Source organism: Sarcophilus harrisii, chromosome 2 (genome assembly GCF_902635505.1).
Source record: "Sarcophilus harrisii chromosome 2, mSarHar1.11, whole genome shotgun sequence".
NCBI classification, from domain to species: domain Eukaryota; kingdom Metazoa; phylum Chordata; class Mammalia; order Dasyuromorphia; family Dasyuridae; genus Sarcophilus; species Sarcophilus harrisii.
Window position 1 is genome coordinate 448,831,145 of NC_045427.1, and position 27,747 is coordinate 448,858,891.

Here is a 27,747-nt window from a genome sequence, read left to right on the forward strand (position 1 = left end):
TGAACTTGGGTCCTCCTGACTTCAGGGCTGGTGCTCTATGTACTGTACCACCTAGATGATCCTTAATATTCATTTTTGTAAAACTTTTGTGTTCCAAATTTTTCTCCCTCCCTCACCTCCCCTTTCCTCAAGACAGCAAGCAATCTGATAGAGATTAAATATATGCTATCATTTTAAATATATTTGCAAACTTGTCATGTTGTACAAGAAAAATCATATCAAAGGGGAAAAACCACAGGGAAGAGGAAAAAAAAACAAGCAAATAACAATCACACAAAATTATAATTCTCTCTCTGGATGCAAGTGACATTTTTCTTCCCAAATCTATTGAATCTTCTTTCTAGGAATACCTCAGGCGCTCCCGTTTCCCAAAAGCCTCCTCTGCTTGCCCTATCTAGTGGCAATCCCTTCTACCTGCTCCAACCTCTCAGTTGTTTTGTATTTAATCATAATCTGACTCCCATAGAGCCTCTTTTGATACATTACATGCAGGTAGCCCTGGGTTAAGTAAAAATTTCAGCTGTGGGCCTGGTGACAATCTACATGTGCATGTTATCCCAGGACCAGGCTGTTAGGTTCAGAGAGGTAAATCACTGGCTTGCCATCAGGGACGTTGTCAATTCAGGAAACATGGTAGGTTCCATGTGGTATCCAGAGTGATAAGATATCAAATCTTTCAGCTCAATCACTGCCTCTGGAGTCAGAGGACCTAGAGGTAGGTATCCAGAGTACCTACCTCTGATGATTACCCTCCTGGCCTTCAATCTTCCTGGGCCTCAGTTTCCTTCATCCTTCATTGAAAAATGAAGGAGTTGGTCTAGATAAGTGGAATCAAATACATATAAAAATGAGGACCACTACACTGTATATAAGGAATGCACATTGACTTATAAAGGTACATATTAACATTTTGTTGTTCAGTCATGTCAGACTGTGACCCTATCTGGGGTTTTCTTGGCAAAGATACTGGAGTACCATTTTCCTTTTCCGACTCATTTTATAGATGAGGAAACTGAGGCAAACAGTTTGTATAGCTAGTCTTGCCTAGGGTTATATAGCTAGTAAGTGTCTGAAGCTAGATTTGAATTCAGAAGGATGTTTCCTGACACTCTATCCACTGTGCCACTTCTCTGTCATATTATTAACATTATGTCCGATTGCATTTTTACATTTTCAGTCTATTGTATGTTGCTGCTTTATTTTTATTTATTTCGTTAGATATTTTTCAATTACATCTTCGTCTAGTCCAATGCACATTCAAGACTGTCGCAACTTGCGATGAGCCTCTGCAACTACAGGTTTGACTTCAGGCTAGCCGACCTGTGAAGTCCCTTCCAGCTATGGTCCTACAAATAGTTTTTAAAACCCACTCATATTTATAGAAGCTCTCTTAAGGTTTATAAAATGTTTTTCTCCTTAAAAAAAAAAAGGCAGGGATTACAAAGTTTATTGTCCTCATTTTTACAGCTGAGTAAACAGAGTCTCAAAAAAGGACCATGGAAAGCTGGCTTTGGCTCCGAGTTACATATTTAGTGGCGAAGCCCAACAGTATATTCTCCACTTCACCATACTGCCCAAATTCATGAAGTCTGGAGCTCTCCTGCATCTCCCGCGTACTGCCAGGGATTCTCGGTACACACTAAGTGTTTAATAGCTGCTGCTTGGGGATGCTGATAGCGCTCCCCAGTGGCTTTAAGCCATATTTTGGAGGAGAAGAGGGCAGCGAAGGGGAGGAAACCGGGCGGGGCGGTCACCATGGAAACCCCAGCGTACACATCCCCTACCCCACCCCTTGCTTGCCCAGAACAGCCCTAGCATGCCCAGGTCGGCAGTCGCCGTAAGAGAAATGCCCGCGGTGCGGGGGAAGTTCAGGGATCGCGGCCCCCGCGATCGAAGCCCCCACAAAGCTAGATCTGAAACCACATCTGAATCCTCCATCCAGGCCCCTCCAACCCCGCCAAAGGATTGGGCGCCTTTGACCGTGGGCAGTATAAAATACTTCAGTCGTCACAAAGGGGAGGTAAGCGGGGGTGCGGATGGGGGCCAAAGCTGTGGTCAGTTGGAAGAGGGGGCTTCCTGGGCCCCTGGAGCATCCCACAACCCCTGTTCCCAGATGCTGCATTCTGTCAACACCCCAATCTAATTTCCCCCCAGCGTGCTACATCTGCTGGCTTCACTGATGCAATCTGGGGGAATCATCCCGTCCAGAGTAGATGCTTTGGTGTTTATCTCAGACAAGTTCCCTTTTCCTCATTTCATATACTCAGTGAGTCAGTCTTATGTTTGACCCCTCTCTATTCTCTCTAAAACGATTCCAACCCATATGGACGATTGCAATGGCTTCTTAAAATGGTATTGCTACCCTTTTAATCAACTCACCTCACAGCTAGGTGGACTATTCTAGGAACTATAATAGACCTGGAAGAGACCTTATTGGTCATCTAATTCAGGCCCTACATTTTAGGTTTTTTTTAAATAAAGCTTTTTCTTTTCAAAACACATGCACAGATAATTTTCAACATTCACCCTTGCAAAACCTTATATTCCAAATTCTTTTTTCTCCCTCCCTTCTCCTCATCCCTTCCCCTAGACAGCAAATGCCCCAATATATGTTAAATATATGCAATTCTTCTATACATATTTCCACAATTATCATGCTGCACAAGAAAAATCAGATCAAAAAGGATGGCCTGTCATTTTAGAAAAGAGGAAACTGAAGTCCAGCAAAATTAAAATATATATATATATATATATATATATATATATATATGTATGTATTACACTGCTTTGCTTAAAATCTTTCAAATCTTTCAAAGTTTCCTATTGGCTTTCTCAATTCAGATTCTTCCTCTTGGCATTCAAGGCAGACATTACCCCCACCTTTTCAACTTTATATTTAATTTTTTCTTTCCATGTACTATAACTGGGCTCCTCAATACACAGCAAATATCCCAATGCTTTCTCTCTGTGTGTGACTTTACTCACATTATCTCATTAATCCATGTTTTCTTTTCCCCTCTTCCTGTTGGATTCTTCTCTCTCCTTTAAATCCCAATTCAAAGCCCTTTCTTCCATGAAGTATTCCTTAATTCTCCTCCTAGTCTTTTCAGATGTCACATAAAACATTACATGTTTGTGATTCTATTTGATGCTATTATGTATTATAGTCATTTGTATATTTGTCAATGTGTGATGATGTCATGGGAAATGTCTTAAAAGTCAGATGATTAGCTTGGCAGAGATTATTTGGTCTACGCTTATTTCAAAGAATGAAAAAAGAAGGCTCATAAGAGTGAAGTGGACCCCAGCTAAGAAACAGCAGTTAGAAATCTAATCCAGGTCATGTGATTTCTAGGTCCATTATTCTTTGTTCAGGTCCTGGAAGCAGCAGCATCAGGATAAGATGAAGAGATCTCTCTAGATTTAAATGGTCAAAAGACCTATGTTTTCACCCATCCTGGAATTTATTAGCTGGGTAATCTTGGGCAAGCCACTTCACAAACTCACTTATTTTCTGTGTCCTTTGCTGTCAGGAGACATTGGCTTGAGCTACCTCACAGACTTGATGTGAAAAAAAAAGAAATCTGTAAACCATAAAGCTGGTATAGAAATAAAAACAATTATCACTGTCATCTCCTATCATTTCCCATGGAACTGTTTTAAGTAGACTTTTTCTTTTACCCTTCCAAGCAATATAATGCAACTAGCATATGTTAATATGTGCAATTTTAATGTGCAATTATATAGCAATGTGCAAGGCTATAGTGCTAGAGATAAAGACAAAACAAAAGCAATCCCCGCCCTCAAGTACTCAAATTTTACTAGGAAAATGCAACATGTAAACAGATAATAACCTATGCATTATAATGGGGCTCTGGAGATCTGTTACAAAGGAGATCAGGAATGGCTTGTAAGACAAAGATATGTCTGAAAAACTGGGCCTGTAAGGAAGAGAGATTCTAAGACATGGAGATAAAGATCAAGAGAAACCTAAAAAGGTAAAAAGAAATTTTGGGAACTATATTTCTGCTATAAAGACATATAAAGAATACATGTATACCTTGTTCTAGAAACTAGAGGTGGAAAGGACATTGTACCAGAAAAAGAGTAAAATGGGGGTACTACATCTCACGAAGAGGCAAAGGAAACCTATTATATCTGAGAGAAAGAATGGAGGGGGATGAATACAGTGGGTATCTTACTGCCATCAGAATTGACTTAAAAAGAAAAATTTTAGACACATTCAATTTATGGTGAAACTTCTCCCACCTCATTGAAAAGTGGGAAGGGAAAAGTGAAAAGGGAAGGAATAAGCTAAGCGGAAGGGAATACAGAAACTGTGAGGAAAAGGAATAAGATAGGGGGAGGAACTCTAAGGCGTGGGGAAGGATACTGAAAAAGGAGGGCTGTGAGAAGCAAGTAGTGCTCACAAGTTTAATACTGAGGAAGGGGGGGAAGAGGGAAAGAAGGGAGAAAAGCATAAACAGGAGTTAACAAGATGGCAAGTAATACAGAATTGGTAATTTTAACCATAAATGTGAACGGGGTAAACTCCCCCATAAAGAGGAAGCAGTTAGCAGAATGATTAAAAGCCAGAATCCTACAATATGTTGGTTACAGGAAACACACCTGAAGCAGGGAGATACATACAGAGGAAAGGTAAAAGGCTGGAGCAGAATCTACTATGCTTCAGGTGAAGTCAAAAAAAGCAGGGGTAGCCATACTGATCTCAGATCAAGCAAAAGCAAAAATTGATCTAATTAAAAGAGATAAGGAAGGGCACTATATCTTGCTAAAGGGTGGCATAGATAATGAAGCAATATCAATATTAAACATATATGCACCAAGTGGTGTAGCATCTAAATTCTTAAAAGAGAAATTAAGAGAGCTGCAAGAAGAAATAGACAGCAAAACTATAATAGTGGGAGATCTCAACCTTGTACTCTCAGAATTAGATAAATCAAACCACAAAATAAATAAGAAAGAAGTCAAAGAGGTAAATAGAATACTAGAAAAGTTAGATATGATAGATCTCTGGAGAAAACTAGGGAGACAGAAAGGAGTACACTTTCTTCTCAGTAGTTCATGGAACCTATACAAAAAGTGACCATATATTAGGACATAAAAACCTCAAACTCAAATGCAGTAAGGCAGAAATAGTAAATGCATCCTTTTCAGACCATGATGCAATGAAAATTACATTCAACAAAAAGCCAGGAGAAAATAGACCAAAAAATAATTGGAAACTAAATAATCTCATACTAAAGAATGATTGGGTGAAACAGCAAATCATAGACATAGTTAATAACTTCACCCAAGAAAATGACAATAATGAGACGTCATACCAAAATGTGTGGGATGCAGCCAAAGCGGTAATAAGGGGAAATTTCATATCTCTAGAGGCCTACTTGCATAAAATAGAGAAAGAGAAGGTCAATGAATTGGGCTTGCAAGTAAAAATGCTAGAAAAGGAACAAATTAAAAACCCCCAGTCAAACACTAAACTTGAAATTCTAAAAATAAAAGGAGAGATCAATAAAATTGAAAGTAAAAAAAACTATTGAATTAATTAATAAAACTAAGAGTTGGTTCTATGAAAAAACCAACAAAATAGACAAACCCTTAGTAAATCTGATTAAAAAAAGGAAAGAGGAAAATCAAAGTGTTAGTCTTAAAAATGAAAATGGAGAACTCGCCACTAAGGAAGAGGAAATTACAGCAATAATTAGGAGTTACTTTGCCCAACTTTATGCCAATAAATTCTACAACTTAAATGAAATGAAAGAATACCTTAAAAAATATAGCTTGCCCAGATTAACAGAGGAAGAAGTAAATATCCTAAACAGTCCCATTTTAGAAAAAGAAATAGAACAAACTATTAACCAACTCCCTAAGAAAAAATCCCCAGGACTAGATGGATTTGTATGTGAATTCTACCAAATATTTAAAAAACAATTAACTCCAATGCTATATAAACTACTTGAAAAAATAGGGATTGAAAGAGTCCTACCAAATTTCTTTTATGACACAGACATGGTACTGATACCTAAATCAGGTAGGTTGAAAACAGAGAAAGAAAATTATGGACCAATCTCCCTAATGAATATTGATGCTAAAATCTTAAATAAAATATTAGCAAAAAGATTACAGAAAATCATCCCCAGGATAATACACTATGACCAAGCAGGATTTATACAAGGAATGCAGGGCTGGTTCAGTATTAGGAAAACTATTAGCATAGTTGACTATATCAGTAACCAAACTAACAAAAACCATATGATCATCTCAATAGATGCAGAAAAAGCATTTGATAAAATCTAACATCCATTCCTAATAAAAAACACTTGAGAAGATAGGAATAAATGGACTTTTCCTTAAAATAGTCAGGAGCATATATTTAAAACCATCAGTAAGCAACATATGCAATAGGGAAAAACTTGAACCTTTCCCAGTAAGATCTGGAGTAAAGCAAGGTTGCCCACTGTCACCATTATTATTCAATATTGTATTAGAAACACTAGCCTCAGCAATAAGAGTCAAGAAAGAAATTAAAGGAATTAGAATAGGCAATGAGGAAACCAAACCATCAGTCTTTGCAGATGATATGATGGTATACTTAGAGAACCCCAGAGATTCTACTAAAAAGTTATTAGGAATAATCCACAACTTTAGCAAAGTTGCAGGATACAAAATAAATCCCCATAAATCCTCAGCATTTTTATACATCACCAACAAAATCCAACAGCAAGAGATACAAAGAGAAATTCCATTCAAAATAACTGTCGACAGCATAAAATATTTGGGAATCTATCTACCAAAGGAAAGTCAGGAATTATATGAGCAAAATTACAAAAAACTTTCCACACAAATAAAGTCAGACTTAAAAAATTGGAAAAATATCAAGTGCTCTTGGATAGGCTGAGCAAATATAATAAAGATGACAATACTCCTTAAACCTAATCTATTTATTTAGCACTATACCAATCCGACTTCCAAGAAAATATTTTAATGATCTAGAAAAAATAATAACAAAATTCATATAGAAGAACAAAAGATGGAGAATCTCAAGGAAATTAATGAAAAAAAAAATCAAATGAAGGTGGCCTAGCTGTACCTGATTTTAAAACTATATTATAAAGCAGCAGTCACCAAAACCATTTGGTATTGGCTAAGAAATAGATTAGTTGATCAGTGGAATAGGTTAGGTTCACAGGACAAAATAGTCAATAACTATAGCAATCTAGTGTTTGACAAACCCAAAGATTCCAACTTTTGGGATAAGAATTCACTATTTGACAAAAACTGCTGGGAAAATTGGAAATTAGTATGGCAGAAACTAAGCATTGACCCACACTTAACACCATACACCAAGATAAGATCAAAATGGGTCCATGATTTAGACATAAAGAACGAGATTATAAGTAAATTAGAGGAACATGGGATAGTTTATCTCTCAGACTTCTGGAGGAGGAAGAAATTTGTGACCAAAAATGAACTAGAGACCATTATTGATCACAAAATAGAAAATTTTCATTACATCAAATTAAAAAGCCTTTGTACAAACAAAATTAATGCAAACAAGATTAGAAGGGAAGCATCAAACTGGGAAAACATCTTCACAGTTAAAGGTTCTGATAAAGGCCTCATTTCCAAAATATATAGAGAATTGACTCTAATTTATAAGAAATCAAACCATTCTCCAATTGATAAATGATCAAAGGATATGAACAGACAATTTTCAGATGATGAAATTGAAACTTTTTCCACTCATGTGAAAGTGTTCCAAATTACTATTGATCAGAGAAATGCAAATTAAGACAACTCTGAGATACCACTACACACCTGTCAGATTGGCTAAGATGAAAGGAAAAAATAATGATGAATGTTGGAGGGGATGTGGGAAAACTGGGACACTGATACATTGCTGGTGGAGTTGTGAACGAATCCAACCATTCTGGAAAGCAATCTGGAATTATTCCCAAAAAGTTATCAAACTGTGCATACCCTTTGATCCAGCAGTGTTACTACTGAACTTATATCCCAAAGAGATAGATACTAAAGAAGAGAAAGGGACCCACATGTGCCAAAATGTTTGTGGCAGCCCTCTTTGCAGTGGCTAGAAACTGGAAAATGAATGGATGCCCATCAATTGGAGAATGGTTGGGTAAATTGTGTTATATGAATGTTATGGAATATTATTGTTCTGTAAGAAATGACCAGCAGGATGAATACAGAGAAGCTTGGAGAGACTTACATGAACTGATGCTAAGTGAAATGAGCAGAACCAGGAGATCATTATATACCTCAACAACGATACTATATGAAGATGTATTCTGATGGAAGTGGATTTCTTTGATAAAGAGAAGATCTAACTCAGTTTCAGTTGATCAATGATGGACAGAAGCAGCTACATCCAAAGAAAGAACACTGGGAAATGAATGTAAACTGTTTGCATTTTTGTTTTTCTTCCCGGGTTACTTTTACCTTCTGAATCCAATTCTCCCTGTGCAACAAGAGAACTGTTCGGTTCTGCACACATATATTTTATCTAGGATACACTGTAACCTATTTAACATGTATAGGACTGCTTCCCATCTAGGGGAGGGGGTGGAAGGAGGGAGGGGAAAAATCAGAACAGAAGTGAGTGCAAGACATAATGTTGTTAAAAAATTACCCTGGCATGGGTTCTGTCAATAAAAAGTTATAATTATTAAAAAAAAAAAAAAAAGAAATGGAGGTATAGAGGGAATGGGGTGGGAAGATAGATGGCTAAAGTGTGGGGGGAGTAAGTAGGACTATTGATTGAAAAGAATGGGGGAGTAACAAAGGGGAAATATGTGAAATAATTGGGGAAGATGGTATATTGTAAAGTTGGGTTTTAAAAATGCTAAACAGGGGCAGCTAGATGGTTCAGTGGAGAGAGCACCAGCCTTGAAGTCAGGAGGACCTGAGTTCAAATGTCGCTTCAGACTAACTAGCTGTGTGACCCTGGGCAAGTCACTTAACCCCAGTTACCTCAGCCAAAAAAAATGCTAAACAGAAGAGTTTGAATTTTACCTTAGAGATCATAAGGTACACAGAAAGTTATTAGAGCAAGGGAATTACATAGATCCCTGGTTTAAGGAAATTATGCATTGAAGAGTCTGGAAGATGAGAATCCAATTAGAGCTGGTTGATAATCTAGAACTGACATTCTGGAAACAGAAGGATATGGGGATCCTGTGTATAGTTGATTGAATTTATAGGAAGCTGATAAGATCATAAAGTCAGAGGTACAAAGACAGAGACAGACAGATACAGAGATAGACACACGGAGACAGAGACAGACAGAAAGACAAGGATAAAAATCCAAGGAGAGTTCCTCAGTGCCCAGTAGTTAAACTAAATTTTAGAAAGATTTATTTACTCTGCCCTATTGAGGGGCTGAAATTTATATGAGGCAATATTTTCAAGGAACCTGGTGAGTGGAATTAGTGAATTAAATTACTAAATCATCAAACTTGATGGGAATTTTGAAACAATTTACGGAATGAAGTGTGCCCTTATGGAGGAAATACTGTTGTTATTGACGATGATGGTCACAGTTAAATTTAAGCTGATCACGGATTTAGAGCCTTTCTTGAGAATGTTTAATCCAACCTCCTCACTTTGCAGATGAGGAAACTGAGACTTAGAAAGATGAAATGTCTCCTACTCAGAGTTGCCTTTGAGCCAGGCATTCTTTCTAGGCTATCTGGCTACCTCTTTTGGAACGGAATCCAATAGACTTATTCCCTCCCAGGTCAATTCGTGTGCCTTCTCCCCGGACACTCGGATCCTCCTCACGTGCTGTGATGACAACAAGGTGTACATGTGGGGGGCTCGGACTGGGAATTTGCTACGGAGGCTGCCGGGCCACACAGGTGGGCGCGCGGCGGGGGCGTCCCATCCGGTCTCTCACCTCCCACCCTTCCTACTCCCTCGCGCACAACTTTTGCCCTCAAGCTTGCTTGCAGACCAGCGCCCAATATCGTCCCCGGGTCGTAACATAACTAACAGCTGGTGGGCCCAGGCCGTCTGGGATGGGGTCTCGCTTCTCCCTGCCAAGCTTCCCCCAATAGCTGCTCCAAAGACTTGACGCTCCAACTGGGAGATTGCGAGTCCGAACTGAATCAAGAATTGCAGAGGAAAGGAGGAGGGAGGAGGAGTGGGTGGAGAGAAGTAGGACGCAGAGAGCAGAGGTGTTCGTCTTCTAGCACCCTCGGACCAACCACTTTGGGGTTGCCCTCAGAGAGAAATGAACAGTAAGAAAAATTCCAGATCTACATACGGTAGTGAGGCTTTCTAGGTCTCTGGTCCTTGCTGATCCAGCTCTCAGAGGGTTTGAATTTTGCTGGGGTTGTAAAGGATAAGTATTTGGAGCCCTTATCTCTTTACAACTAGGTATTACTGAACTAAATGATCTCAGATCCCTTTCAGATCTAACATTCTATCCCAAGGATCCCTCTTTAGGGTCTTTCCACCCTCACACTGCCTCTCCTTGACAGAAAAGAAAGGGGGGAAAATAGGTTTGGAGGGGTTTAATCTGACTTTTATTAACATCAATCACACCGACTGTCCCAATCCACCCCTTACTTGCTTACACGGTTCTGGAGAAAGAAACTGTCTGAGTAAATGAGTAGTCAGAACGTTCTTCAAATCCCTCGCGATTCACCATTTGTGACTGTGTCTTTGGGCAAGGCACTTACCTTAGAATCTCAGCTGCTTCACCTGTAAAAGGAAAATAATATTGCGCCCACAACTTTCCCAGGGTCCTCATGAGGAAAGCATTTTGTGGATGACCTTTTCTCATTGTTCTCCGAATAGCTTTTCTGCTTAAAGCCCATTTTGTTGCCTTAATTCATAAACTTTTACCTTATTCTGTAATATATGAACTTTACAACACTCTTTTTAAAAGAACCTTTTGACACACTTTTGTATTCGTTCTCTATTCCAACTTGTCCTTTTTAAACTCAGTGGAGCTTATTGTGCAGCAGTGTCAGACTCTTTTAGACACTTGCCCCCACCCTCACTTCTTGTTGGGATAATTCTCAATTGCATTGTTATAATTTCATTCTTGCTCTTCAAACTGGTTTTTTTTAGGTCCCTTTACCATAAGATCTTCCTAATCCTTTCTCCAAACTTTTAAAAATTTGCTTATTTGAAGTCTAAGTGATAATGGATAGATCTCTTAAATATGAAAAATAACAAATGGATAAATCTCTTAAATATGAAAAATAACATCTTACACAAATTTGATAAAAAAGGAAGAAATTACTTAGCTGATCTATGGATAGTGAAAGTAACAAAACATAAAAAGGATAATCTTGTTTATGTAAATTTTAAGTCTTGCACAAACAAAACAAATGCATCTAAAATTAGAAGAGAAACAAATAACTCAGAAAAAAATTTCACAAGTTTCTCTGATTAGGATCTCATTTCCAAAATATATGAGCACTGATTCAGGTACACAAGACAAGAGCCATTCCCCAGTTGATAGTCAAAGATATGAACAGATAGTTCTCAAGAGAAGAAAATCCAAGCTATCAATATAGCCATATGAAAAAAATCTTCCATATCATTTAAGAATTAGAGAAATGCAAATTAAAATAACTCCAAGGTTCTACTTCATGTCCATCAGATTGCAAAGTTGACAATAAAAGAAAAATGAAAAATTTTGGAGGAGCTGTAGAAAACAGGCACACTAATACAATGTTGATAGAGTTGTCACTGGTCTGGCCATTCTGAAAAATAATTCTGGAACTATGTCCCCAAAAGTCAATCAACTGTGCATAGCCTCTCCCCTAGAGACACCAATAGTAACTATACTTCAAAGACATCAAAAAAGAAAAAGGCCAGTGTGTACAAAATATTTATGGCAACTCTTTTTGTGGTGAAAAAGAAATAAAAATCAAAGAGCTTCCTGTCAATTAGGGAATACTGTTAACCCAAAAGAAATGATGCCTGGGAAATAAAGCCTGGGAAGATTTGTAGGACCAGGTACACAGTGAAGTGAACAGAACTAGATCATCAATTTATATAACAGCATTGTAAAGACAAATAACTTTGAAAAGACTTTAAGATTTCTAATCAATGCAAATTGAGAGAATGCCCATAAATGAATGGCTGAACAAACTGGGACATATGATTACTATGGAATACTATTGTGTTGCAAGAAATGGTGCACAAGAAGGTTTCAGAAAAACTTGGGAAGACATATAAATTGAAACAAAGAACCAGAAAAATATTGTAGATAACAATAGAAATATTGTATGATGATCAACTGTGAATGACTTAGCTAATTTTCAGAAATACAGTGATCCAAGATAATTCCAAAAAACTTAAGATGAAAAATGTTACCCATCTCCAGAGGAAAAACTGATGGAATCTGAATGTAGATTGAAGCATATTCTTTTTAAACTTTATTTTTCTTGGGTTTTTTTTTTTTTTTGTCTTTTTTTTCCTTAGTAACACAGCTAATATGAAAATGCTATGCATGATTGCACATATATCTATATCAAATTGCTTGCCTTCTCAAGAAGAAAAGTGGTGGAGGAGAAGAAGGGAGAGAATTTGGAACTTGAAAAAAAAATTTTAATGAATATTTAAAAATATCTTACATGTAATTAGAAAAAAATATAATTAAAAAAAATTCTAACTAATGTGATAGCTGCCCACAATTCCAGAGAGACCACAATAAAATAAAACCTGTTACCCATCTCTTTCAAGGGAGGTGATGGCTCAGGGTGCAACTTGAAGAATAGTTTTTAGACATAAGTATGCAAAAATTGTTTTGTTTGACTATATGTATTTGTTACAAGAGTTTTGTTTTGTTTTTCATTGAGGTAGAAAAAATATTTTTTTAAAAACTAAAACCATTTTTTAATTAAAAAAAAAGTCTAGGGAATAAGTCTGATTATACCCAGTGTTTCCCAAAGAGTCTTCTCAAAATTCTTGTCATTACCAGTTCCTTTTTGTTGATTAAAAATAAGTCTAGAGTTCACTTTCCTTCATTTTTCACAATATCTGTGTAACATCCCTCTAAAAACTTCCTCTGATGTCTCCTGGCAATGGCCTTGGTTTCTTGAAAACTATAGCAACAGAGCATAAACTTAGACGAGCGCTAATGGAATAAAAATTCAGCATTGACAACATCATTGTGAAGAGTCTTTTATCAGAAAACTAGCCTGGGTCAGGTCACTAGTGGTGCTTGAACACCAAAAATATGAATTTTTTCAACCATATCAATGGCCTTAAGTCAGGAAAGGATTTGTGAGGTGTTAGTGAATGGAGTGACCAAATGGTCAGAGATACTGACCAAACTACAGACCGTCAGTATTGAATGTTCTGTGTATTTGTGTGTGTGTGTGGTGTATATATGTCCTTCTCTCTGTGTTTCTGTCTTTCTGTATCTGCACCTCTGTTTCTCTCTGTCTCTGTCTGTCTCTCCATGTGTCTGTCTGTCTGTCTGTCTCTCTCTCTCTTTCTCTCTTTTTCTCCTTCTTTTCCTATTCCCAGCTCTCCCTTTTCTATGTATCTATCTCTCTGTCTATCTATCTAGGTAGTTACTAGAATCACATATCAGTGCTAGAAAGTACAGTAGAGATCCTCCAGTCTAACCCCTTTCATTTATAGACAAGAAGACTGGCAGAGCTGGGCCCAGAACCCAGGTCTCCTAGCTGCTTAGTGTTTTTTTCCAGAAATTCAGAATTTCATAAATGAAAAGGACCCCATAAATCACCCAGATCAGCCCCATAGCTCCACAGAAATGCTCTCTACAATGTTCCCAATAATATTTTCCAGCCTTCACTTCACATTAATTGCCTTCAGAGCCAAGATTATTTTGCTGGTTTGTAGCTCTTTGACTACATTTTGAATCTTGTATCTTTACTATACTCAGGCTGTTTGCTGGCTTATTTAACTTGTCTTCTCCCAGGATAAGAAATCATTCCAAAGCCCCTTAATTCAAGCTCTCTAGAGCCAGAGCCCCCAAATGTCTCCTTTTCCTTGTCCATTTACCAATAAATTTTCCAGTCAACAGTAAGGAACATCTCTCTGTACCATATTCATCCCCAACCCACTGCTGTCATTAATATCAGATTATGCACTGTGATAACCATCAACTAAATGCAGAGTTAGGAAACAAGAAAGCTGCTGATAATTCTCAGACTGGGAGGAACAGGAAAATGATGCTCCATCCTGAAATCTCTACCTCTTCTGACCATAGCATGGAACATTGACAGTGCTTAATTTATTACCTCTGTGTGGCACTTTGAAGTTGAGTGAGTTAATGAAAGTATTATTATCCCTATTTTAGAGATGAAGAAACTAAGGCTGAAAGAGATCAAATGAATCAGAAACATGAATGGAGTGGAAAGAGGAAAGAGGAGAACAGGAAGAGAGAAAGGGAGAAAAGAGAGAGAGATAGAGAGACAGACACACAGACAGACAGATATATGGACAGAAAGAGAGAGACAGAGAGACAAGAGAGAGGAAAGAGAAAGGAAGGGAGGAGAAAGAGAGAAATAGACTAAAAGTTAAGTGATAGATAGCTAGACAATAGATGGTAAATAGGTAGGGAGGTATATAGATGATTGATAACAGATAATGGATAGATGATAGATATATTAAGTGTATCCTACATACTGGGACCTTGAGTTCTGAGAAAAGAAATATAAGCAAATGAAATAGTTTGTAAAAAACTATTGAAGTTTACTTTTCCAATGGATGAAGATAAAACATAAAAAGAGCCTGGAAAGTGGTTGAAGGGCTAGATGGAGAAAAAGACTGGGAGTGGGGTGATTGTGAATATCATAACTGCATTCAAATTATAAATTCCTTGAAGGCAAATATTTGCTTTTATCACTTTTGTCTTTGTGTCCTCAGTGCCTAGCACATAGTAGGTGCTTAAAGTTGCTTGCCTAAGGTAAGTTTCAGAACCAAGAATGAAAACCAGGTTTTCTAAATCAAAGAATCTCAGATCAGAAGGGGACCTCAAAAGAGATCTAAACTGTTCCAGAACAGAAATTCCCTCTATAACAATCCCAACAACTAGTCATCCAGCCTTCACCTGAGCATTTCTTATAACTTAACACTTTTATGAACCTATCCAGTACATTTTTGGACATGGGTCATTATTAGAAAATACTTAACTGAATCAAGCATAATTGTAATAACTAACATTTATATAGCATTTTAAATTAGCAATGTACTTTACAATTACTATCTCAAATGAGATAGGTGTTATTATTCTTGTTTTGCAGATGAGGCAGATGAATCAAAGTTTTAATGACTTATTATGGAACACATAGTTAATGAGGAGCTAAGGCAGGATTTGAACTCTGGGCTTTTCTTCTTCCTGAGTCCGGGTCCAGTCCTCTGTCCATTTTGCCTAGCTGCTTGTTCCCACTACATCTTTTCTCCAGTTAGCCATCCTCACCTGACACGGTCTATCATCCTCTCACCATTCTGATTACTTTCCTTTGAACTTTCCATCTTGTCAGTAGCCTTCCTTAAAAAAAAAAAAAAAAATGGCAGAGAACCCAACACAGTACTCTAGATGTAACTTACTAGGGGAGAGCATAGTAGAACTGCTAATTCCTTAGTCTCTGATACTATTCATTCATTGTTAGTATCACTTGCTAGCTGTGTTAACTTGGGCAAGCATCTTTCCCTCTATGGGTCTCAGTATCTTCATCTGTAAAATCCCTTCAAAATTCTCAATTGCTGTGATCCTATCTTCCAAGTCCATTGACACAGAAAATCCTATTGAAAGGGATCTAAATCATTAGCTTCTAGGGCTGGGACTGGATCCTAAGCAGCTTATATGAAAGTAGTCTTTCTTCAGCCTTAGAAGATTGGCCAGAAACCCTGAGCGTTTTCCCCTCCCAGATTTATTTATTTATATTTTTTTGACTAGGTGAAAAGGCCATTTTTTGCCTCAATTGCTACCCAGCCTTAATCACTGAATGGATGCAGTCAGACCTGTTAAGACCTTAGCTTCCAAAGGCCCAGGCCTCCCACTGCATTCCCCCTCTAGTCATCCCGATCTATGTCTGGCCACTGGACCCAGATGCTCTGGAGGGCCACAGCCTCCTTCATTTACATCCAATTCACTTGCATGTTCTGGCTTCACCTCCCTGATGTCATGGTCCCCTTCCAAATACAAAGGTCAAACAATGGCTGACCTTCAGGAACCCAGACTACTGGGCCTCATCCCTAAGGGCTCAGGCCCTTGTGTCCCATCCCATTAAGGCCATAAGAGGCATGTTTTCCTGGAGCTTACTTACACGTATTTGTTATTCCCTGAGGGAGTCTGTTCTTCCAATGATTGTGAGCTCCCTACATGATGGACCCAGTCCTGGTCTTTCTCTTTTACAGCTCCAGTGCTATTCTGCAGATTCTCTCCTGATGGCAGATTTTTTGCAAGTGCCTCTCGTGACTGCACAGTCCGGTTATGGGACGCCCAAACTACCCGGTGCATCCAGGTTCTGAAAGGTAACCTGAAAGAAAAAGATTAGGGCACGGAGGAGGAGAAAGGAAGGAAGGCTCTGAGGCCTGGGGATCACCATTGGTTTCAGATAGTTTGGTGTGGAGCCAAGGACTTGGGTTGGAATCCTTTTCTAATCCTTCTACCTGTGTGCCATCAAATAATTCACAACCTCTCTGGGCCTCAGTTTTCTCAGCTGGAAAAGGAAAGCACTGAACTAGATAAAAGGTCAGCAAACTATGGCCTGGGGCCCAATCCTGATCTGGTTTTGTGCATCCTTCAAGCTAAGAGTAGATTAAGAGGCCTGGAGTCAAGAGGATTCATCTTCCTGATTTTAAATCTGGCCTCAGGCACTTATTGACTGTGTGACTCTGGGCAAGTCACTTAACCCTGTTTACCTCAGTTTCCTCATTTGTAAAATGAGCTGCAGAAAGAAATGGCCAACTATATTGGTATCTTTGCTAAAAAACAAAAACAAAAAAAAACAAAATGGGATAATGAAGTTGGACGTGACTGAAAAATATTCAATAACAACAACAAAAAAAGCTAAGAATAGTTTTTACCTCTTAAAAATCTTAAAACATAAAAACATTCTTTACTCAATAGGCAGCAGGCTGGCTTTGGCTCTGGAGCTGTTGTTTGCCATATCTAGATTGGATAACCTCCAAGGTCTCTTCCAATTCCAAGTCTTACTGATGCCATAACAAATAACCAGAAGCTAGTCTGTGTCTTGATTCAGAATCAAGAGAAATTTGGAGGGTACAAGGAGCTCATAATTCTTCTTGGGACCCAAAGAGAATCACATAGCCCTCATTGCTCCTGACAGGAGACCTCCTGGAGGCTTCAAGCTGCCACAGGGACACATGGGACTCCCTTCTTTCTCCCCAAGGCCTAGTACATATCTCCCTTCGTTCCAAAGACAGATACTGACCTTAGAGTCCAGATGCTTGGCTTTGAATGCCTTTGGCTTTGTCACCTTGAAATTTATAAAGGTTAGGTCAGAACATGACTTTTCAGGGCAACTCAGTAGTGGTGTGGATAGTGTACCAGTCCTGTAGTCAAGAGGACCCGAATTCAAATCTGACTGTGTGACCCTAGATATACCACTAAATCCCAAGTGTCTCCAAAACCTTAACTTCTCCCAAACTCATTTTTCACAGGATTCCAGTCCAGGTCTCTTGTTCTCTCTTGCTGACACGGAAAGATTGGGCTTAGAGTCCAAGTTCAACATCAAGTATCAGGAATCCTCACTATATCACACTTGACCCTGGTCAATTGATTACTACTTGAAGATCCCCAAGGAGCAGGCAGCCCATTCTACTTTGGGATAATTAATTGTTAGGAATTTTTTCCTGATATTAAATCTACATTTGTCTTATTTTCAACTTCTACCCATTTCTCCCATGGGGTTAATCTGTATTCTACATCCTAGCATCTTAAACTATGGTTTAAGAACCCATATGAGGTTTCATAACTGAATGTGGGGGTCACAAAATTATGATTTATTATCAGTAAATCAATATATTATCAGTTTGACTTGTATCCCTATTTTATATACCTACATACCTGGGATTGTGTAAAAATTTCTCAGGCAAGAAGGGGTCATGAGTGGAAAAAATTTAAGATGGCCTGCTCTACATGATGACCTTTCCAATGATCAGGTTCTTCCCCATACCATTCCATTTGCCCATTCTTATCTCCAGTTTCTTCAACTGGCCCTTCTATTTCCAGAATATAGCTGGTGCCTGGCACATAGAAAATAACTACTTAATATATGCTTGCTACTGATTATTTATGAAATTAACTCAAGGGTCTTGATCATTCTGATTGCCCTCCTCTGAATACTCACCAGCTTATCATGTTTTTCTCATACTATGTAGCTTAGAATTGGAATAAATTGTCTGCCTGTCTGTTGTCTTGACCTGGTTTAGCCAGTATGACAAGACAGTTTTGCAAGGAAGTAGGCATTGTGGAGGGCTTAAAGTTTGAAAAGCCATAAAGACACCAAAATCAATTGCTGCATCCTTGGCCATTGCCAGTCATCTTGACTTTTGTCTCACCACTGGACTTTGATGACTATGGAAAAGAGAGTGAGGCTGACAACTTTTTGCAACTCTATCTCACTTAAGTCCAATTCACACTCAATCAACATCACAATGATGTCAAGGGTCATCTTTTAAACAAAGGAGAAACAACAGCCTAGTGCTGAATGCGGGTATTCCAGATGAGTCCTGAGAAAAGGACTCAGTACAGAGAGCTTCTGTGGAGTCACTTTCTAAGTATATATGTATCACAAACCCTAAAGGGCTGATAAAAACCAGGTTATGAGATTTACTGTGTGACTTGGGATCACCTATTCATCTATCTCCCAAAGTTTTTTCTCGGTGAATCTTTTTACCATTCATTACCTTGGTTTCATCATTCAGAAAAGATGAGCTATACTGTGAAGCACATCACTGACATCACAAGTACAGGACAGAGGAGACTTGCATGAAAAAGGTCTAGGAGTTTTAGTGGATCATAAATTCAAGGTGAGTCAAAAGTATGATGTGGTAATTAAAAGGAAAAATCAAAAGCAAAATCCTAATATGATCTCAGACTGAATTAAGAGCAAAGCAGCTTTTTGGGAAAATACATATATATGTATGTAAAGTATGGCTCAAGGTTAGTGTAGGGTCATCATAGCTTGTGAAATTTGAAGTACTCTTTCCAACAATTAAATGATTCAGATCAGTTTCAATAATCTTGTTATGAAGAGAGCCATTTACACCCAGAGAGAGGACTGTGGGAACTGAGAAAAGATCACAACATAGCATTTTCACTCTTTTTGTTGTTGTTTGCTTGCATTTTGTTTTCTTTCTCAGTTTTTTTCCCTTCTTGATCCGATTTTTCTTGTGCAGCAAGATAATTGTATAAATATATATATATATAGATATAGATATATATCTATATCTATATATACATATATTGGATTTAATATATATTTTAACATATTTAACATGTATTAGTTTACCTGCTATCTATCTGGAGAAGTGAGGGGAAGGAGGGGAAAATTTGGAACACAAGGTTTTGCAAGGGTCAATGTTAAAAAAAATTATCCATGCATATCTTTTATAAATAAAAGGCTTTAATTTTAAAAATTCAAAAAAAAATTAAATTAAATTAAAAAAAAGAAACTTGAAGTACTTTCAAAGTAAGCTACCATTATTATTCAATTCAGGGTTCCTCAAAGTTCTAATGGTCCATATCAAATATGGGGATGGGCATGGGTGGGCAAAGCCTCAAAGAAGAGAGGTCCTGTGCCTACAGAATGATTGCCAGTCTCTTGGAATTCCCTCATCACTTCTAAAGGAGTCCCAACTCCACATGTGAGAAATTGGTGCTCACTTTCATTCTCTCTTTTTTTTAATCATAGTTTTTTATTTTCAAAATACATGCAAAGATAGTTTTCAACATTTACCCTTGCAAAAAACCTTTGTTCCAAATTTTTCTCTCTCCCTTCCTCCCACACCCTCCCCTAGACAGCATTCACTTTCATTTCATAAAAACTTTAGGAGATAGGTGAATTGAATAAGTGATCACAGGTCACACCATAAATCTTACAACCTGGTTTTTAACCTCCAAACCTCTAGGACATACGGTACATGTATTTATAAAGTACATGTACCACAGAGTCTTTAGCAAGAGAGGCTCAATCACCACCTTTCCTCTGCCTTGTACCGTTCCTTTTGTGCTGCAGATTGGGCAGGAGACTAGTGTTGGGGGCTAATTGTTTCTATTTCACATACCCTGTCTTCACTGGGGTCTTCCAGGTCATTCCCGGGGTGTGGAGACAGTCAGCTTCAGTTCAGACTCTAATCAGCTGGCATCTGGAGGCTGGGACCACAAAGTTATACTCTGGGAAGTACAGGTATGGGAATTGAGGAAAACTAGGTATGGTGTGTGTGTGTATGGGGGGAGGATTAAGGAGCTGGGCTCCACAGGAATAGGGCTTTCCCCCCAAGAAGCCCTATATTGTCTATGCTAGGAAACTCACCTAATAGAGATTTGCTGAAACTAAACTTACAAAATGAGGGAATACTTGTTCACATTTCATCAGGAATCATTATTCTACAAAGACTCCTTGATAGTGTATTTTATATACTAATTAATTTCATTGTGGGCATGGGGGTTGAAATGAATAGAGAAATCTAAAGTATTGGAAGTCTCTGAGGAATGAAAGTTAATCAGATTTTGGCATAGGGAATACTAGAACATAGAAACTATTTATTCCAGCTGAAAGGGATCTTAGAACCCGGATTTCTCAAGTGAATCAAGAAGTGGTGACAATGATCTGCCCTACTTCATAGCTATTTCTTTTTGAATGAGAATCTAGGAGGCAGCAGAACATAGTGAGAAGATCCTTGGATGGGAGGCTTGGATTGAGGTAACTGGATAAGCTAGTAAGTGTTAAGTGTCTGAAGGCTAGATTTGAACTCAGGTCCTCCTGACTTTAAGGCCAGTGCTCTATCCACTGTGCCACTTAGCTGCCCCCCCCCCCAACTATGTTACGTTGAGGAAGCCACAACTTCTTTGAGATTCAGTTGCCCATCTAAAATGGGGGCACTGGACTAGATCTTTTTTTTTTTTTTTTTTTTAACACTTCTTATTTCTAATGTTTCGCCTTTGCAAGCATTCTAGTTTGATGTGTATATTTACACAAATTTTCCTTCTCTTTTAGACAGGTCAAATCATCATTCAACTCCTTGGACATCAAGATGCCATCCAAAGCAGTGACTTTTCACCCAATTCAGAATATCTTGTAAGTGTGACCTCCCTCTTCAGCACATGTAGTGGTGGGCACCTTGGCCTTCAATAACTGTCCTTGTGTGGATTAACTGGCACTCCTCCATTTTATTCACACATATCCCTGCAAAGCCCTCCATCCAAATTCAGCCACTTACCAAGTTCTCTTGATTCTGCCTCCCACACTGTGCTTTGTATAACATTGTTTAGTTCAGCGTCTGGTGCCAGAGAAGCACTTAATAGATGCTTTTTCATTCCTTCAGTCATCCATACACAGAGACTCCTCTCTATACTCTTTTTACTTCTCTAGTTCAAGCTCTTAATAAATAAACTCTTTAATCTGACATTTGAAATCCTCCATAGTCAGGCTCCAATTTATCAATCCAAACTTATTTCAAATTACTTCTTTTGATTAAGTGTTCCAGAATCTCAACTAGATTCTTGCTTCTGCCTACATATAACATATAGTCCCTGGAATGCACTCCTTAGCTCTACCTATTTAAAAAAAAAATCTCTTCCTTAGATACTCTAATCCTCCTTATGTTTCCATCCCCCCCCCCCCCCCCCCCCCCCCCCCCCCCCCCCCCCCCCCCCCCCCCCCCCCCCCCCACACACACACATACTTTATCCTTCCCTACTCAAATGAAAGTTTTCCTAGAGCACTTAGTCTAGATTTCCACTTGGTCCTTTATTAATTTTTCCTTGCTTTATCTATATGGATACTGAATTCCTACCTATCCCCAAGTTACTGTTAAGCTTAGTGAGGGCAAAGACTACGTAATTTTTTCATATTACCATTCCCAGACCTTAAATACAATATTTCTATATGGTAAATGCTTTACAAATGTTATTTACAAGTGAATCCAATTGATAAGATATTAGACTAAAGTGGTCTCCTATCTCCCTCTCCCAGAGGCGGCATGTTATAGTAGAAGACTATCTTTGGAATCAGAAATCCGATCCTGCTTTTTGACATTCCAGTTGTATATCTGTAAGAAAGGCACTTTTCAATATCTCAGTCAACTCTCTAAGACTAAGTTATGAATGAATTTAACTGGCAGAGGGAATTTCCACATAATATCATAAAGTCTATATCCTCCCTGTCATTCCAACCTCTCTTCCCCACAAAAAAGCTTAAATCTTCAAAAACATTCTTTCTGCTCAATAGAAAATGAAATACCAAAAATGGTTCAGTTGCCAAAGTCCCATTAACCTCCCTTTGCTCTCCTTAACCTTCCTCCAGTTCTCTTATTCCCAGAGTCAAGCAAATAAAGCACCTTCCAAAACACTATTCCCAGCAAAAACTAATCCAGGAAAAGAAAAGTAGGATATCATATTTAAAAGTCTAACAGCTTTATTTCCTTCATACCAAGCTACTAAAGGCCTGGGTAAAATGGGTCACTTTGTTAGTATATGGGATATAAGAATTTAGACAACTAAGCTTTAAGCCATGGAGTCAAATGAATATAGAGTCAGCTTTGGATTCAGGAAGACTTTGGGTGACCCAGGGGACCTCTCAGTATCTTGACAATTCTCTAAGACAAAGATGCAGAGGAGGTGCTACCTGCATTGGTAGAGAAAGTTTACTTATGTAGGAGTTCCCCAAACCATTGAAATTACAAATATGTTCCTTGATCCTGAATCCTGGATTCTTTCTACTCTTTAGCATTGCCTCTCTCTTTGATAGCTATGCTTGAATGTTTTATTTTAAAAATGATAAAAAAACAAAACAATTGCTTACTATATGTCTGGTACTATATTAAGCAGAGAAGTGAATAAACATTCATGTACCAAGGTATAAAATAATACGGAGAGGTAAGTGCTATGATTATTGCTGTTTTACTGTTGAGGAACCCAAGGCAAATAGAGGCAGAATTTGAATTCAGGTCTTCATGACTCCAGGCCCAGGGTTCTTTTCACTGTATCATCTGGTTGCCTCTACTAACAATGCCAGGGTTTGCAAATAGCTAGGAAGTAGGATAGAAGGTATCTTTATTCTGGGCAAGAAAATGTGAATGTTCACTTCTCACAGCCCAATCATCCTAGGATAAGATTTCAGTGGGAAAGAATGAGAATGAGAAAGAGAAAGATGACCAGTGTGAATGGTATAACCTGTCTTTTTTGTTGTTATTGTTTGAAATTCTTTTTTTTTTTTTTTTATAATTTTGACAAACATCAACATGAACATTTTAGTATCCTAAGAACATATAGAGTGATAGATGAAACTGTAAACTTGTTACAATGTTTTTTTTTAAATGTGTATTACACTTAACATGGAGTAACAAAATTGCCCTGGTGGTCTTCTTGGTCCCCTTCAAAACATCTTAATATTTTCTTCTATATTTTTTCAATGTTTCATTGATTCTTTTTTTCTTCTCCATCAGTATCACCTCCCACCAGTTTTTTCCTTAAAATTCCTATCTAGCCCTCCAAAATAGATGTAATATGTGACAAAATACAGTTAAGCAAAGCAATGGACACATGGGTCACATTTGAAAATGTGTCTCATTTTGCATCTCTCTGGTAGTCTTCTCTGCCAAGAGGTAGGAAGAATGTTTTACTTTCGTTTTTGAAGTCATGATTTTGATCATTGAACTGCTTGAGTTTTTTTTACATCTTTAAAATTAATTTTCTTTTACATTATTATAGTCATTGTGTAAATTATGCTCCTGCTTCTGTAAACTTCAATCTGCATTCATTCCTACAAATTTTTCAAGGTTTCTCTTCATTTGTTATTTTTTTCTTCATCTTATATGATCTAGTTTAATATAACAGGCACCCTGATGGGCCTAATCTAAGTCTAATTTCAGAGCAAATGAGACCTGGGAATCCTTCCTTTGATGGTACTGGCTATTTGAGCCTGGGCAAAGCACTTTAATCTCTCAAAAGTGGGCTAGCCTAGGGCTTCTTAAACTTTTCTTACTTGCAATCCCTTTTTGCCTGAAAAATGTTTACAGGACCTCAGATGTCTAAATTTATAAAATAGGTATATAAATCAATTATCAAATAAGTCATAATTTTGCAAGCCCCATATTCAATTATGAGACTTCATAATGGGATTGTGATCTACAGTTTAAGAAACTGTGCTTTAGTCAAGTCTTTTTTGGGGGGAGAAGGAAAAGTAACCAAGGTCACACAGCTAATACCTAAGGCCAAGTTTGAACAAATGTCCTCCTGACTCTAGGCCCAGTACTCCATCCATTTTGCTACCTATCTGTCCCTTTGTCAACTCTTTAATTACAAAAGAATCCTCAATCAGTGTATGCAGTTAGTAACTTTTTGAAGTTAGTTCCAAATTGCTTTCTAGAATGGTTGGATGGTTCATTAATGTGGCTGTTTGTATAGATCTGCCACCACCCTATTCTATTGCTTTTCCCCTTATTAGCATTTTCTTTCTTTTTAGATTATCAACCTGATGGGCATGAAGCAGAACCTTAGAATTGTTCTTATTTCTTGATCACTTGCATCTTTCCTTTTTTTTTTTTTATCTATTGCAGAATGACATGTTCTTACATGCAACAATTTTCTATATATTGATTATAAGATCTGAGAAATTTGCTAGCAGTTTCCCAGTGGTTTTGATTGTGCAGAAGGTTCTCATTTTTATTATTTTCATCTACTGCCTGTTCTGATTACAATCATCTCCCTTCCCAGAATTCTTCTAATTGTGAATGCTATTTCATTTCTTTCATTTTACATTTAGTTCATGTATTCATTTAGTTCTTTTGGTGATAGAGGGTATGAAGCAACAATTGCTTCTCAATTTTCCTAAGTTATGGTCAGTTCTATAACGGTAATCCTCATCCTCTTTCCCCCTCCCCCTCCCCAAATTGATATTTTATGGTTTTAACACTGGTACAACTGATTCTACTTGTTTTGTTACCTGTTCTATTAGTAAAATTTTTTTTTTTTTTTTTTTTGGTCTGGTACTACCCCCTCTTTCCAATCTTCCCCGAGATTCATCTTTTGTTCTTCCAGATGAATTTTGTCTGGTTCTAAAGTAATCCTTTGGCTTACTATGGCAAACCAGTTTGATTAGTATGCCAATTGTAATTTAGATAGTACTGGGTTTTTTATATTAATAATCTTGTTTTTATTTTTAAAGTTTTATATTTTGAAATTTTATAGAATTCTTGGCTTGGTACATACTAATAGAATCTTTTTTACTAGCCTAGCATAAGTTTTTCAGTGTGAAGATGATTTGATGTGGCCAGTCATTTGAAGCCTGGCAATTTGTGATGGCTTCAAACTTGACATGGATCTTATCTCCCCTTAGTGTTTTCAGGCTGGCTAGTTGCTCTACAAGCTTTTAGGTTGCTTCAAATCATGCAATCTGTTTAATCTAAAAGGGTCTTCTGGATTTTCTTCAACCCCTTATAGAAGCTGGCTGTTCTCAGTGTTGCCATAAAGAGCTTCTATGCAGATAAAGGACCACTCTGGATTCAGAGGATTTGGGTCAATTTTCTCAGTCACTTCATAAAACCCCAGATCTTTCCCATCTCTTCCCTAGTGGTTGGCCAGCAGTAACTTCTGCCTCACACATGTTGAACCTGAGATGGTCCTTTCTCCAAAGCTCGTATCACAGGTGCCTACTTTTCTTCGAGACAGGCTACTGGCTCCTGGGATGCTACAGTCCGAGTCTGGGATCTGCGCTCATTGGACAAGATTAAAAATAAAGTACTGGAAGGCCACAAAGGAAACGTCAGCTGTGTGTGTTTCTCCCCATCTGGGCTCCTGGTAAGCTGCAACTCTATCCCTTAGAAAGGAGGGAAGGTATCTCAGGAAAGACTACTGCCAAAACACTACCACTTATTCCACAGGCCTCAGGTTCCTGGGACAAAACCATCCGCATCTGGAATCCCGAGACAGGAAAACTCCTAGCCAAACTGTTAGGACATCTGACTTGGGTGAAGAGCATGGCCTTTTCTGCTGATGGGCTTCGAATGGCTAGCTCAGAATACTCTGAGATGGTAATCCTTTTCAGCTCAGAACTGGGCTCCAGTGTACCCTACCCATAAGGTCTGTAGTACTATAGCAAGTGCTGCCTTTGGAGACAAAGAAACTGAATTCAACTTCTGGCTCTGTGAGTTCTGGTCTGTTAGGGAAGCAGATTTCAAATTTAAAGTTGAGCTAGACCAGAGGTTTAAAGTGCTCCTGAGGCCCAAACCACATTAAAATGTATTTGGGAGATATTTAGCAAAATAAACAAGATATCATGTGCCTCTCCCAGTCATTAAGTGGGCTCCTCTCTATTAGTTTGGCACCATTGAAATAGACCTCAAAAGAAAAAATCCTTTTGAATCCCCTGTGAGCTGTGAACAGCTGCTGATTCTGTAAAATGGCCTAAATGGCTTTTACTTTGTCTATCCTCTTACCTGCTTCATTCCTAATTGTTGCCAGGTAAGAATGAGCAAGGTTGGGCAGGGTTCCTCTAGCCCCCATAGATGCATCAGAGCTAGATTATTTGCCATTTAAACTGGCAGAGGTAGAGATCTTCCCAGGATTGAGCCTAATTAAATAATTTGCTTTTCAATGTTCAGATTATTTCCATAACAAGAACCAAAATTTAAAAGCAGATTATGTAATAAAAATGGCTCCATATCATCTTTTTCCAAGCCTTGGTCTTCTGAGTAACAATATTTTGCTGACTTTCTCCCCCTTTTAACATAGGTTAAAATCTGGGATTGTACAACTGGAAAATGCACAGAGAGCCTGAGGGTAAGATATGGCATGGGGCTGTGAGGGTAGAAGAGTCTGGTTTAAATTAGCAGGTGACATTATACCCCAACAATCAACAAACTGATCCTTAGAACATGCAAACCATGGAGTAAAACAAGTTAATAGCATTTTTGTAAAATGGCAGAACTAAAATTTTTACGGTCATCTAGTACACCATAGAATGAATGAGATCTGGTGTCAGGGTCATCCAGCTGTTTTAGTGATAGAAATGGGACTAAGAATCAGGTCTTCTGGCTCCTAGCCCAAGGCTGTTTTTTTACTTTATTTTTGCAGGGAGTTTTAGAAGTGGCCCATGTCTGTGCTTTCACCCCAGATGGGAAGTTGTTGGTTTCGGGGTCAGCTGATCACCGAATATTTGGAGAAGGAACTGCAGATCATCAAGTATTTGGAGAATATTCCAAGCGCTGTCAGATGAGCCATTCAACAACTCCGAAGTCAACTTTAAGTGACAACTGTTCCAAGGGCAGTGAAATACGCAATTTAAGTGTACATTATATGGAACCAGGAGCCACAATGAAGAGAGCTAGGAACAGCACCATTTCCCCTTTAGGACAAGAACTGAAAATCTAAGACCCAAGTCAAGTTATAAGAAGTTCAAAAGAAACAGTGTTCGGGTTAACCTTAAATTCAACTATCTTGAACTAGAAACTAAGACTTCTTATGATTATCAATAAAGAGTCAAGACATTCCAGCCTCAACTTCTTAAAAGAGATCAA

General features: G+C 38.1%; 1 protein-coding gene across 1 annotated transcript; it reads left to right on the forward strand.

The window, feature by feature from the left end:
• The first annotated feature begins 1,792 nt into the window (after positions 1-1,792).
• On the forward strand, positions 1,793-27,717 carry WDR38 (WD repeat domain 38). Its single transcript, XM_012553715.3, has 9 exons — positions 1,793-2,020; positions 9,782-9,902; positions 16,399-16,515; positions 20,320-20,417; positions 21,228-21,308; positions 25,901-26,029; positions 26,113-26,262; positions 26,963-27,010; positions 27,305-27,717. Exons 1-9 carry the CDS (start codon positions 1,817-1,819, stop codon positions 27,599-27,601), a joined length of 1,245 nt encoding a protein of 414 aa, XP_012409169.2. The 5' UTR covers positions 1,793-1,816; the 3' UTR covers positions 27,602-27,717.
• The last annotated feature ends 30 nt before the right edge of the window (positions 27,718-27,747 follow it).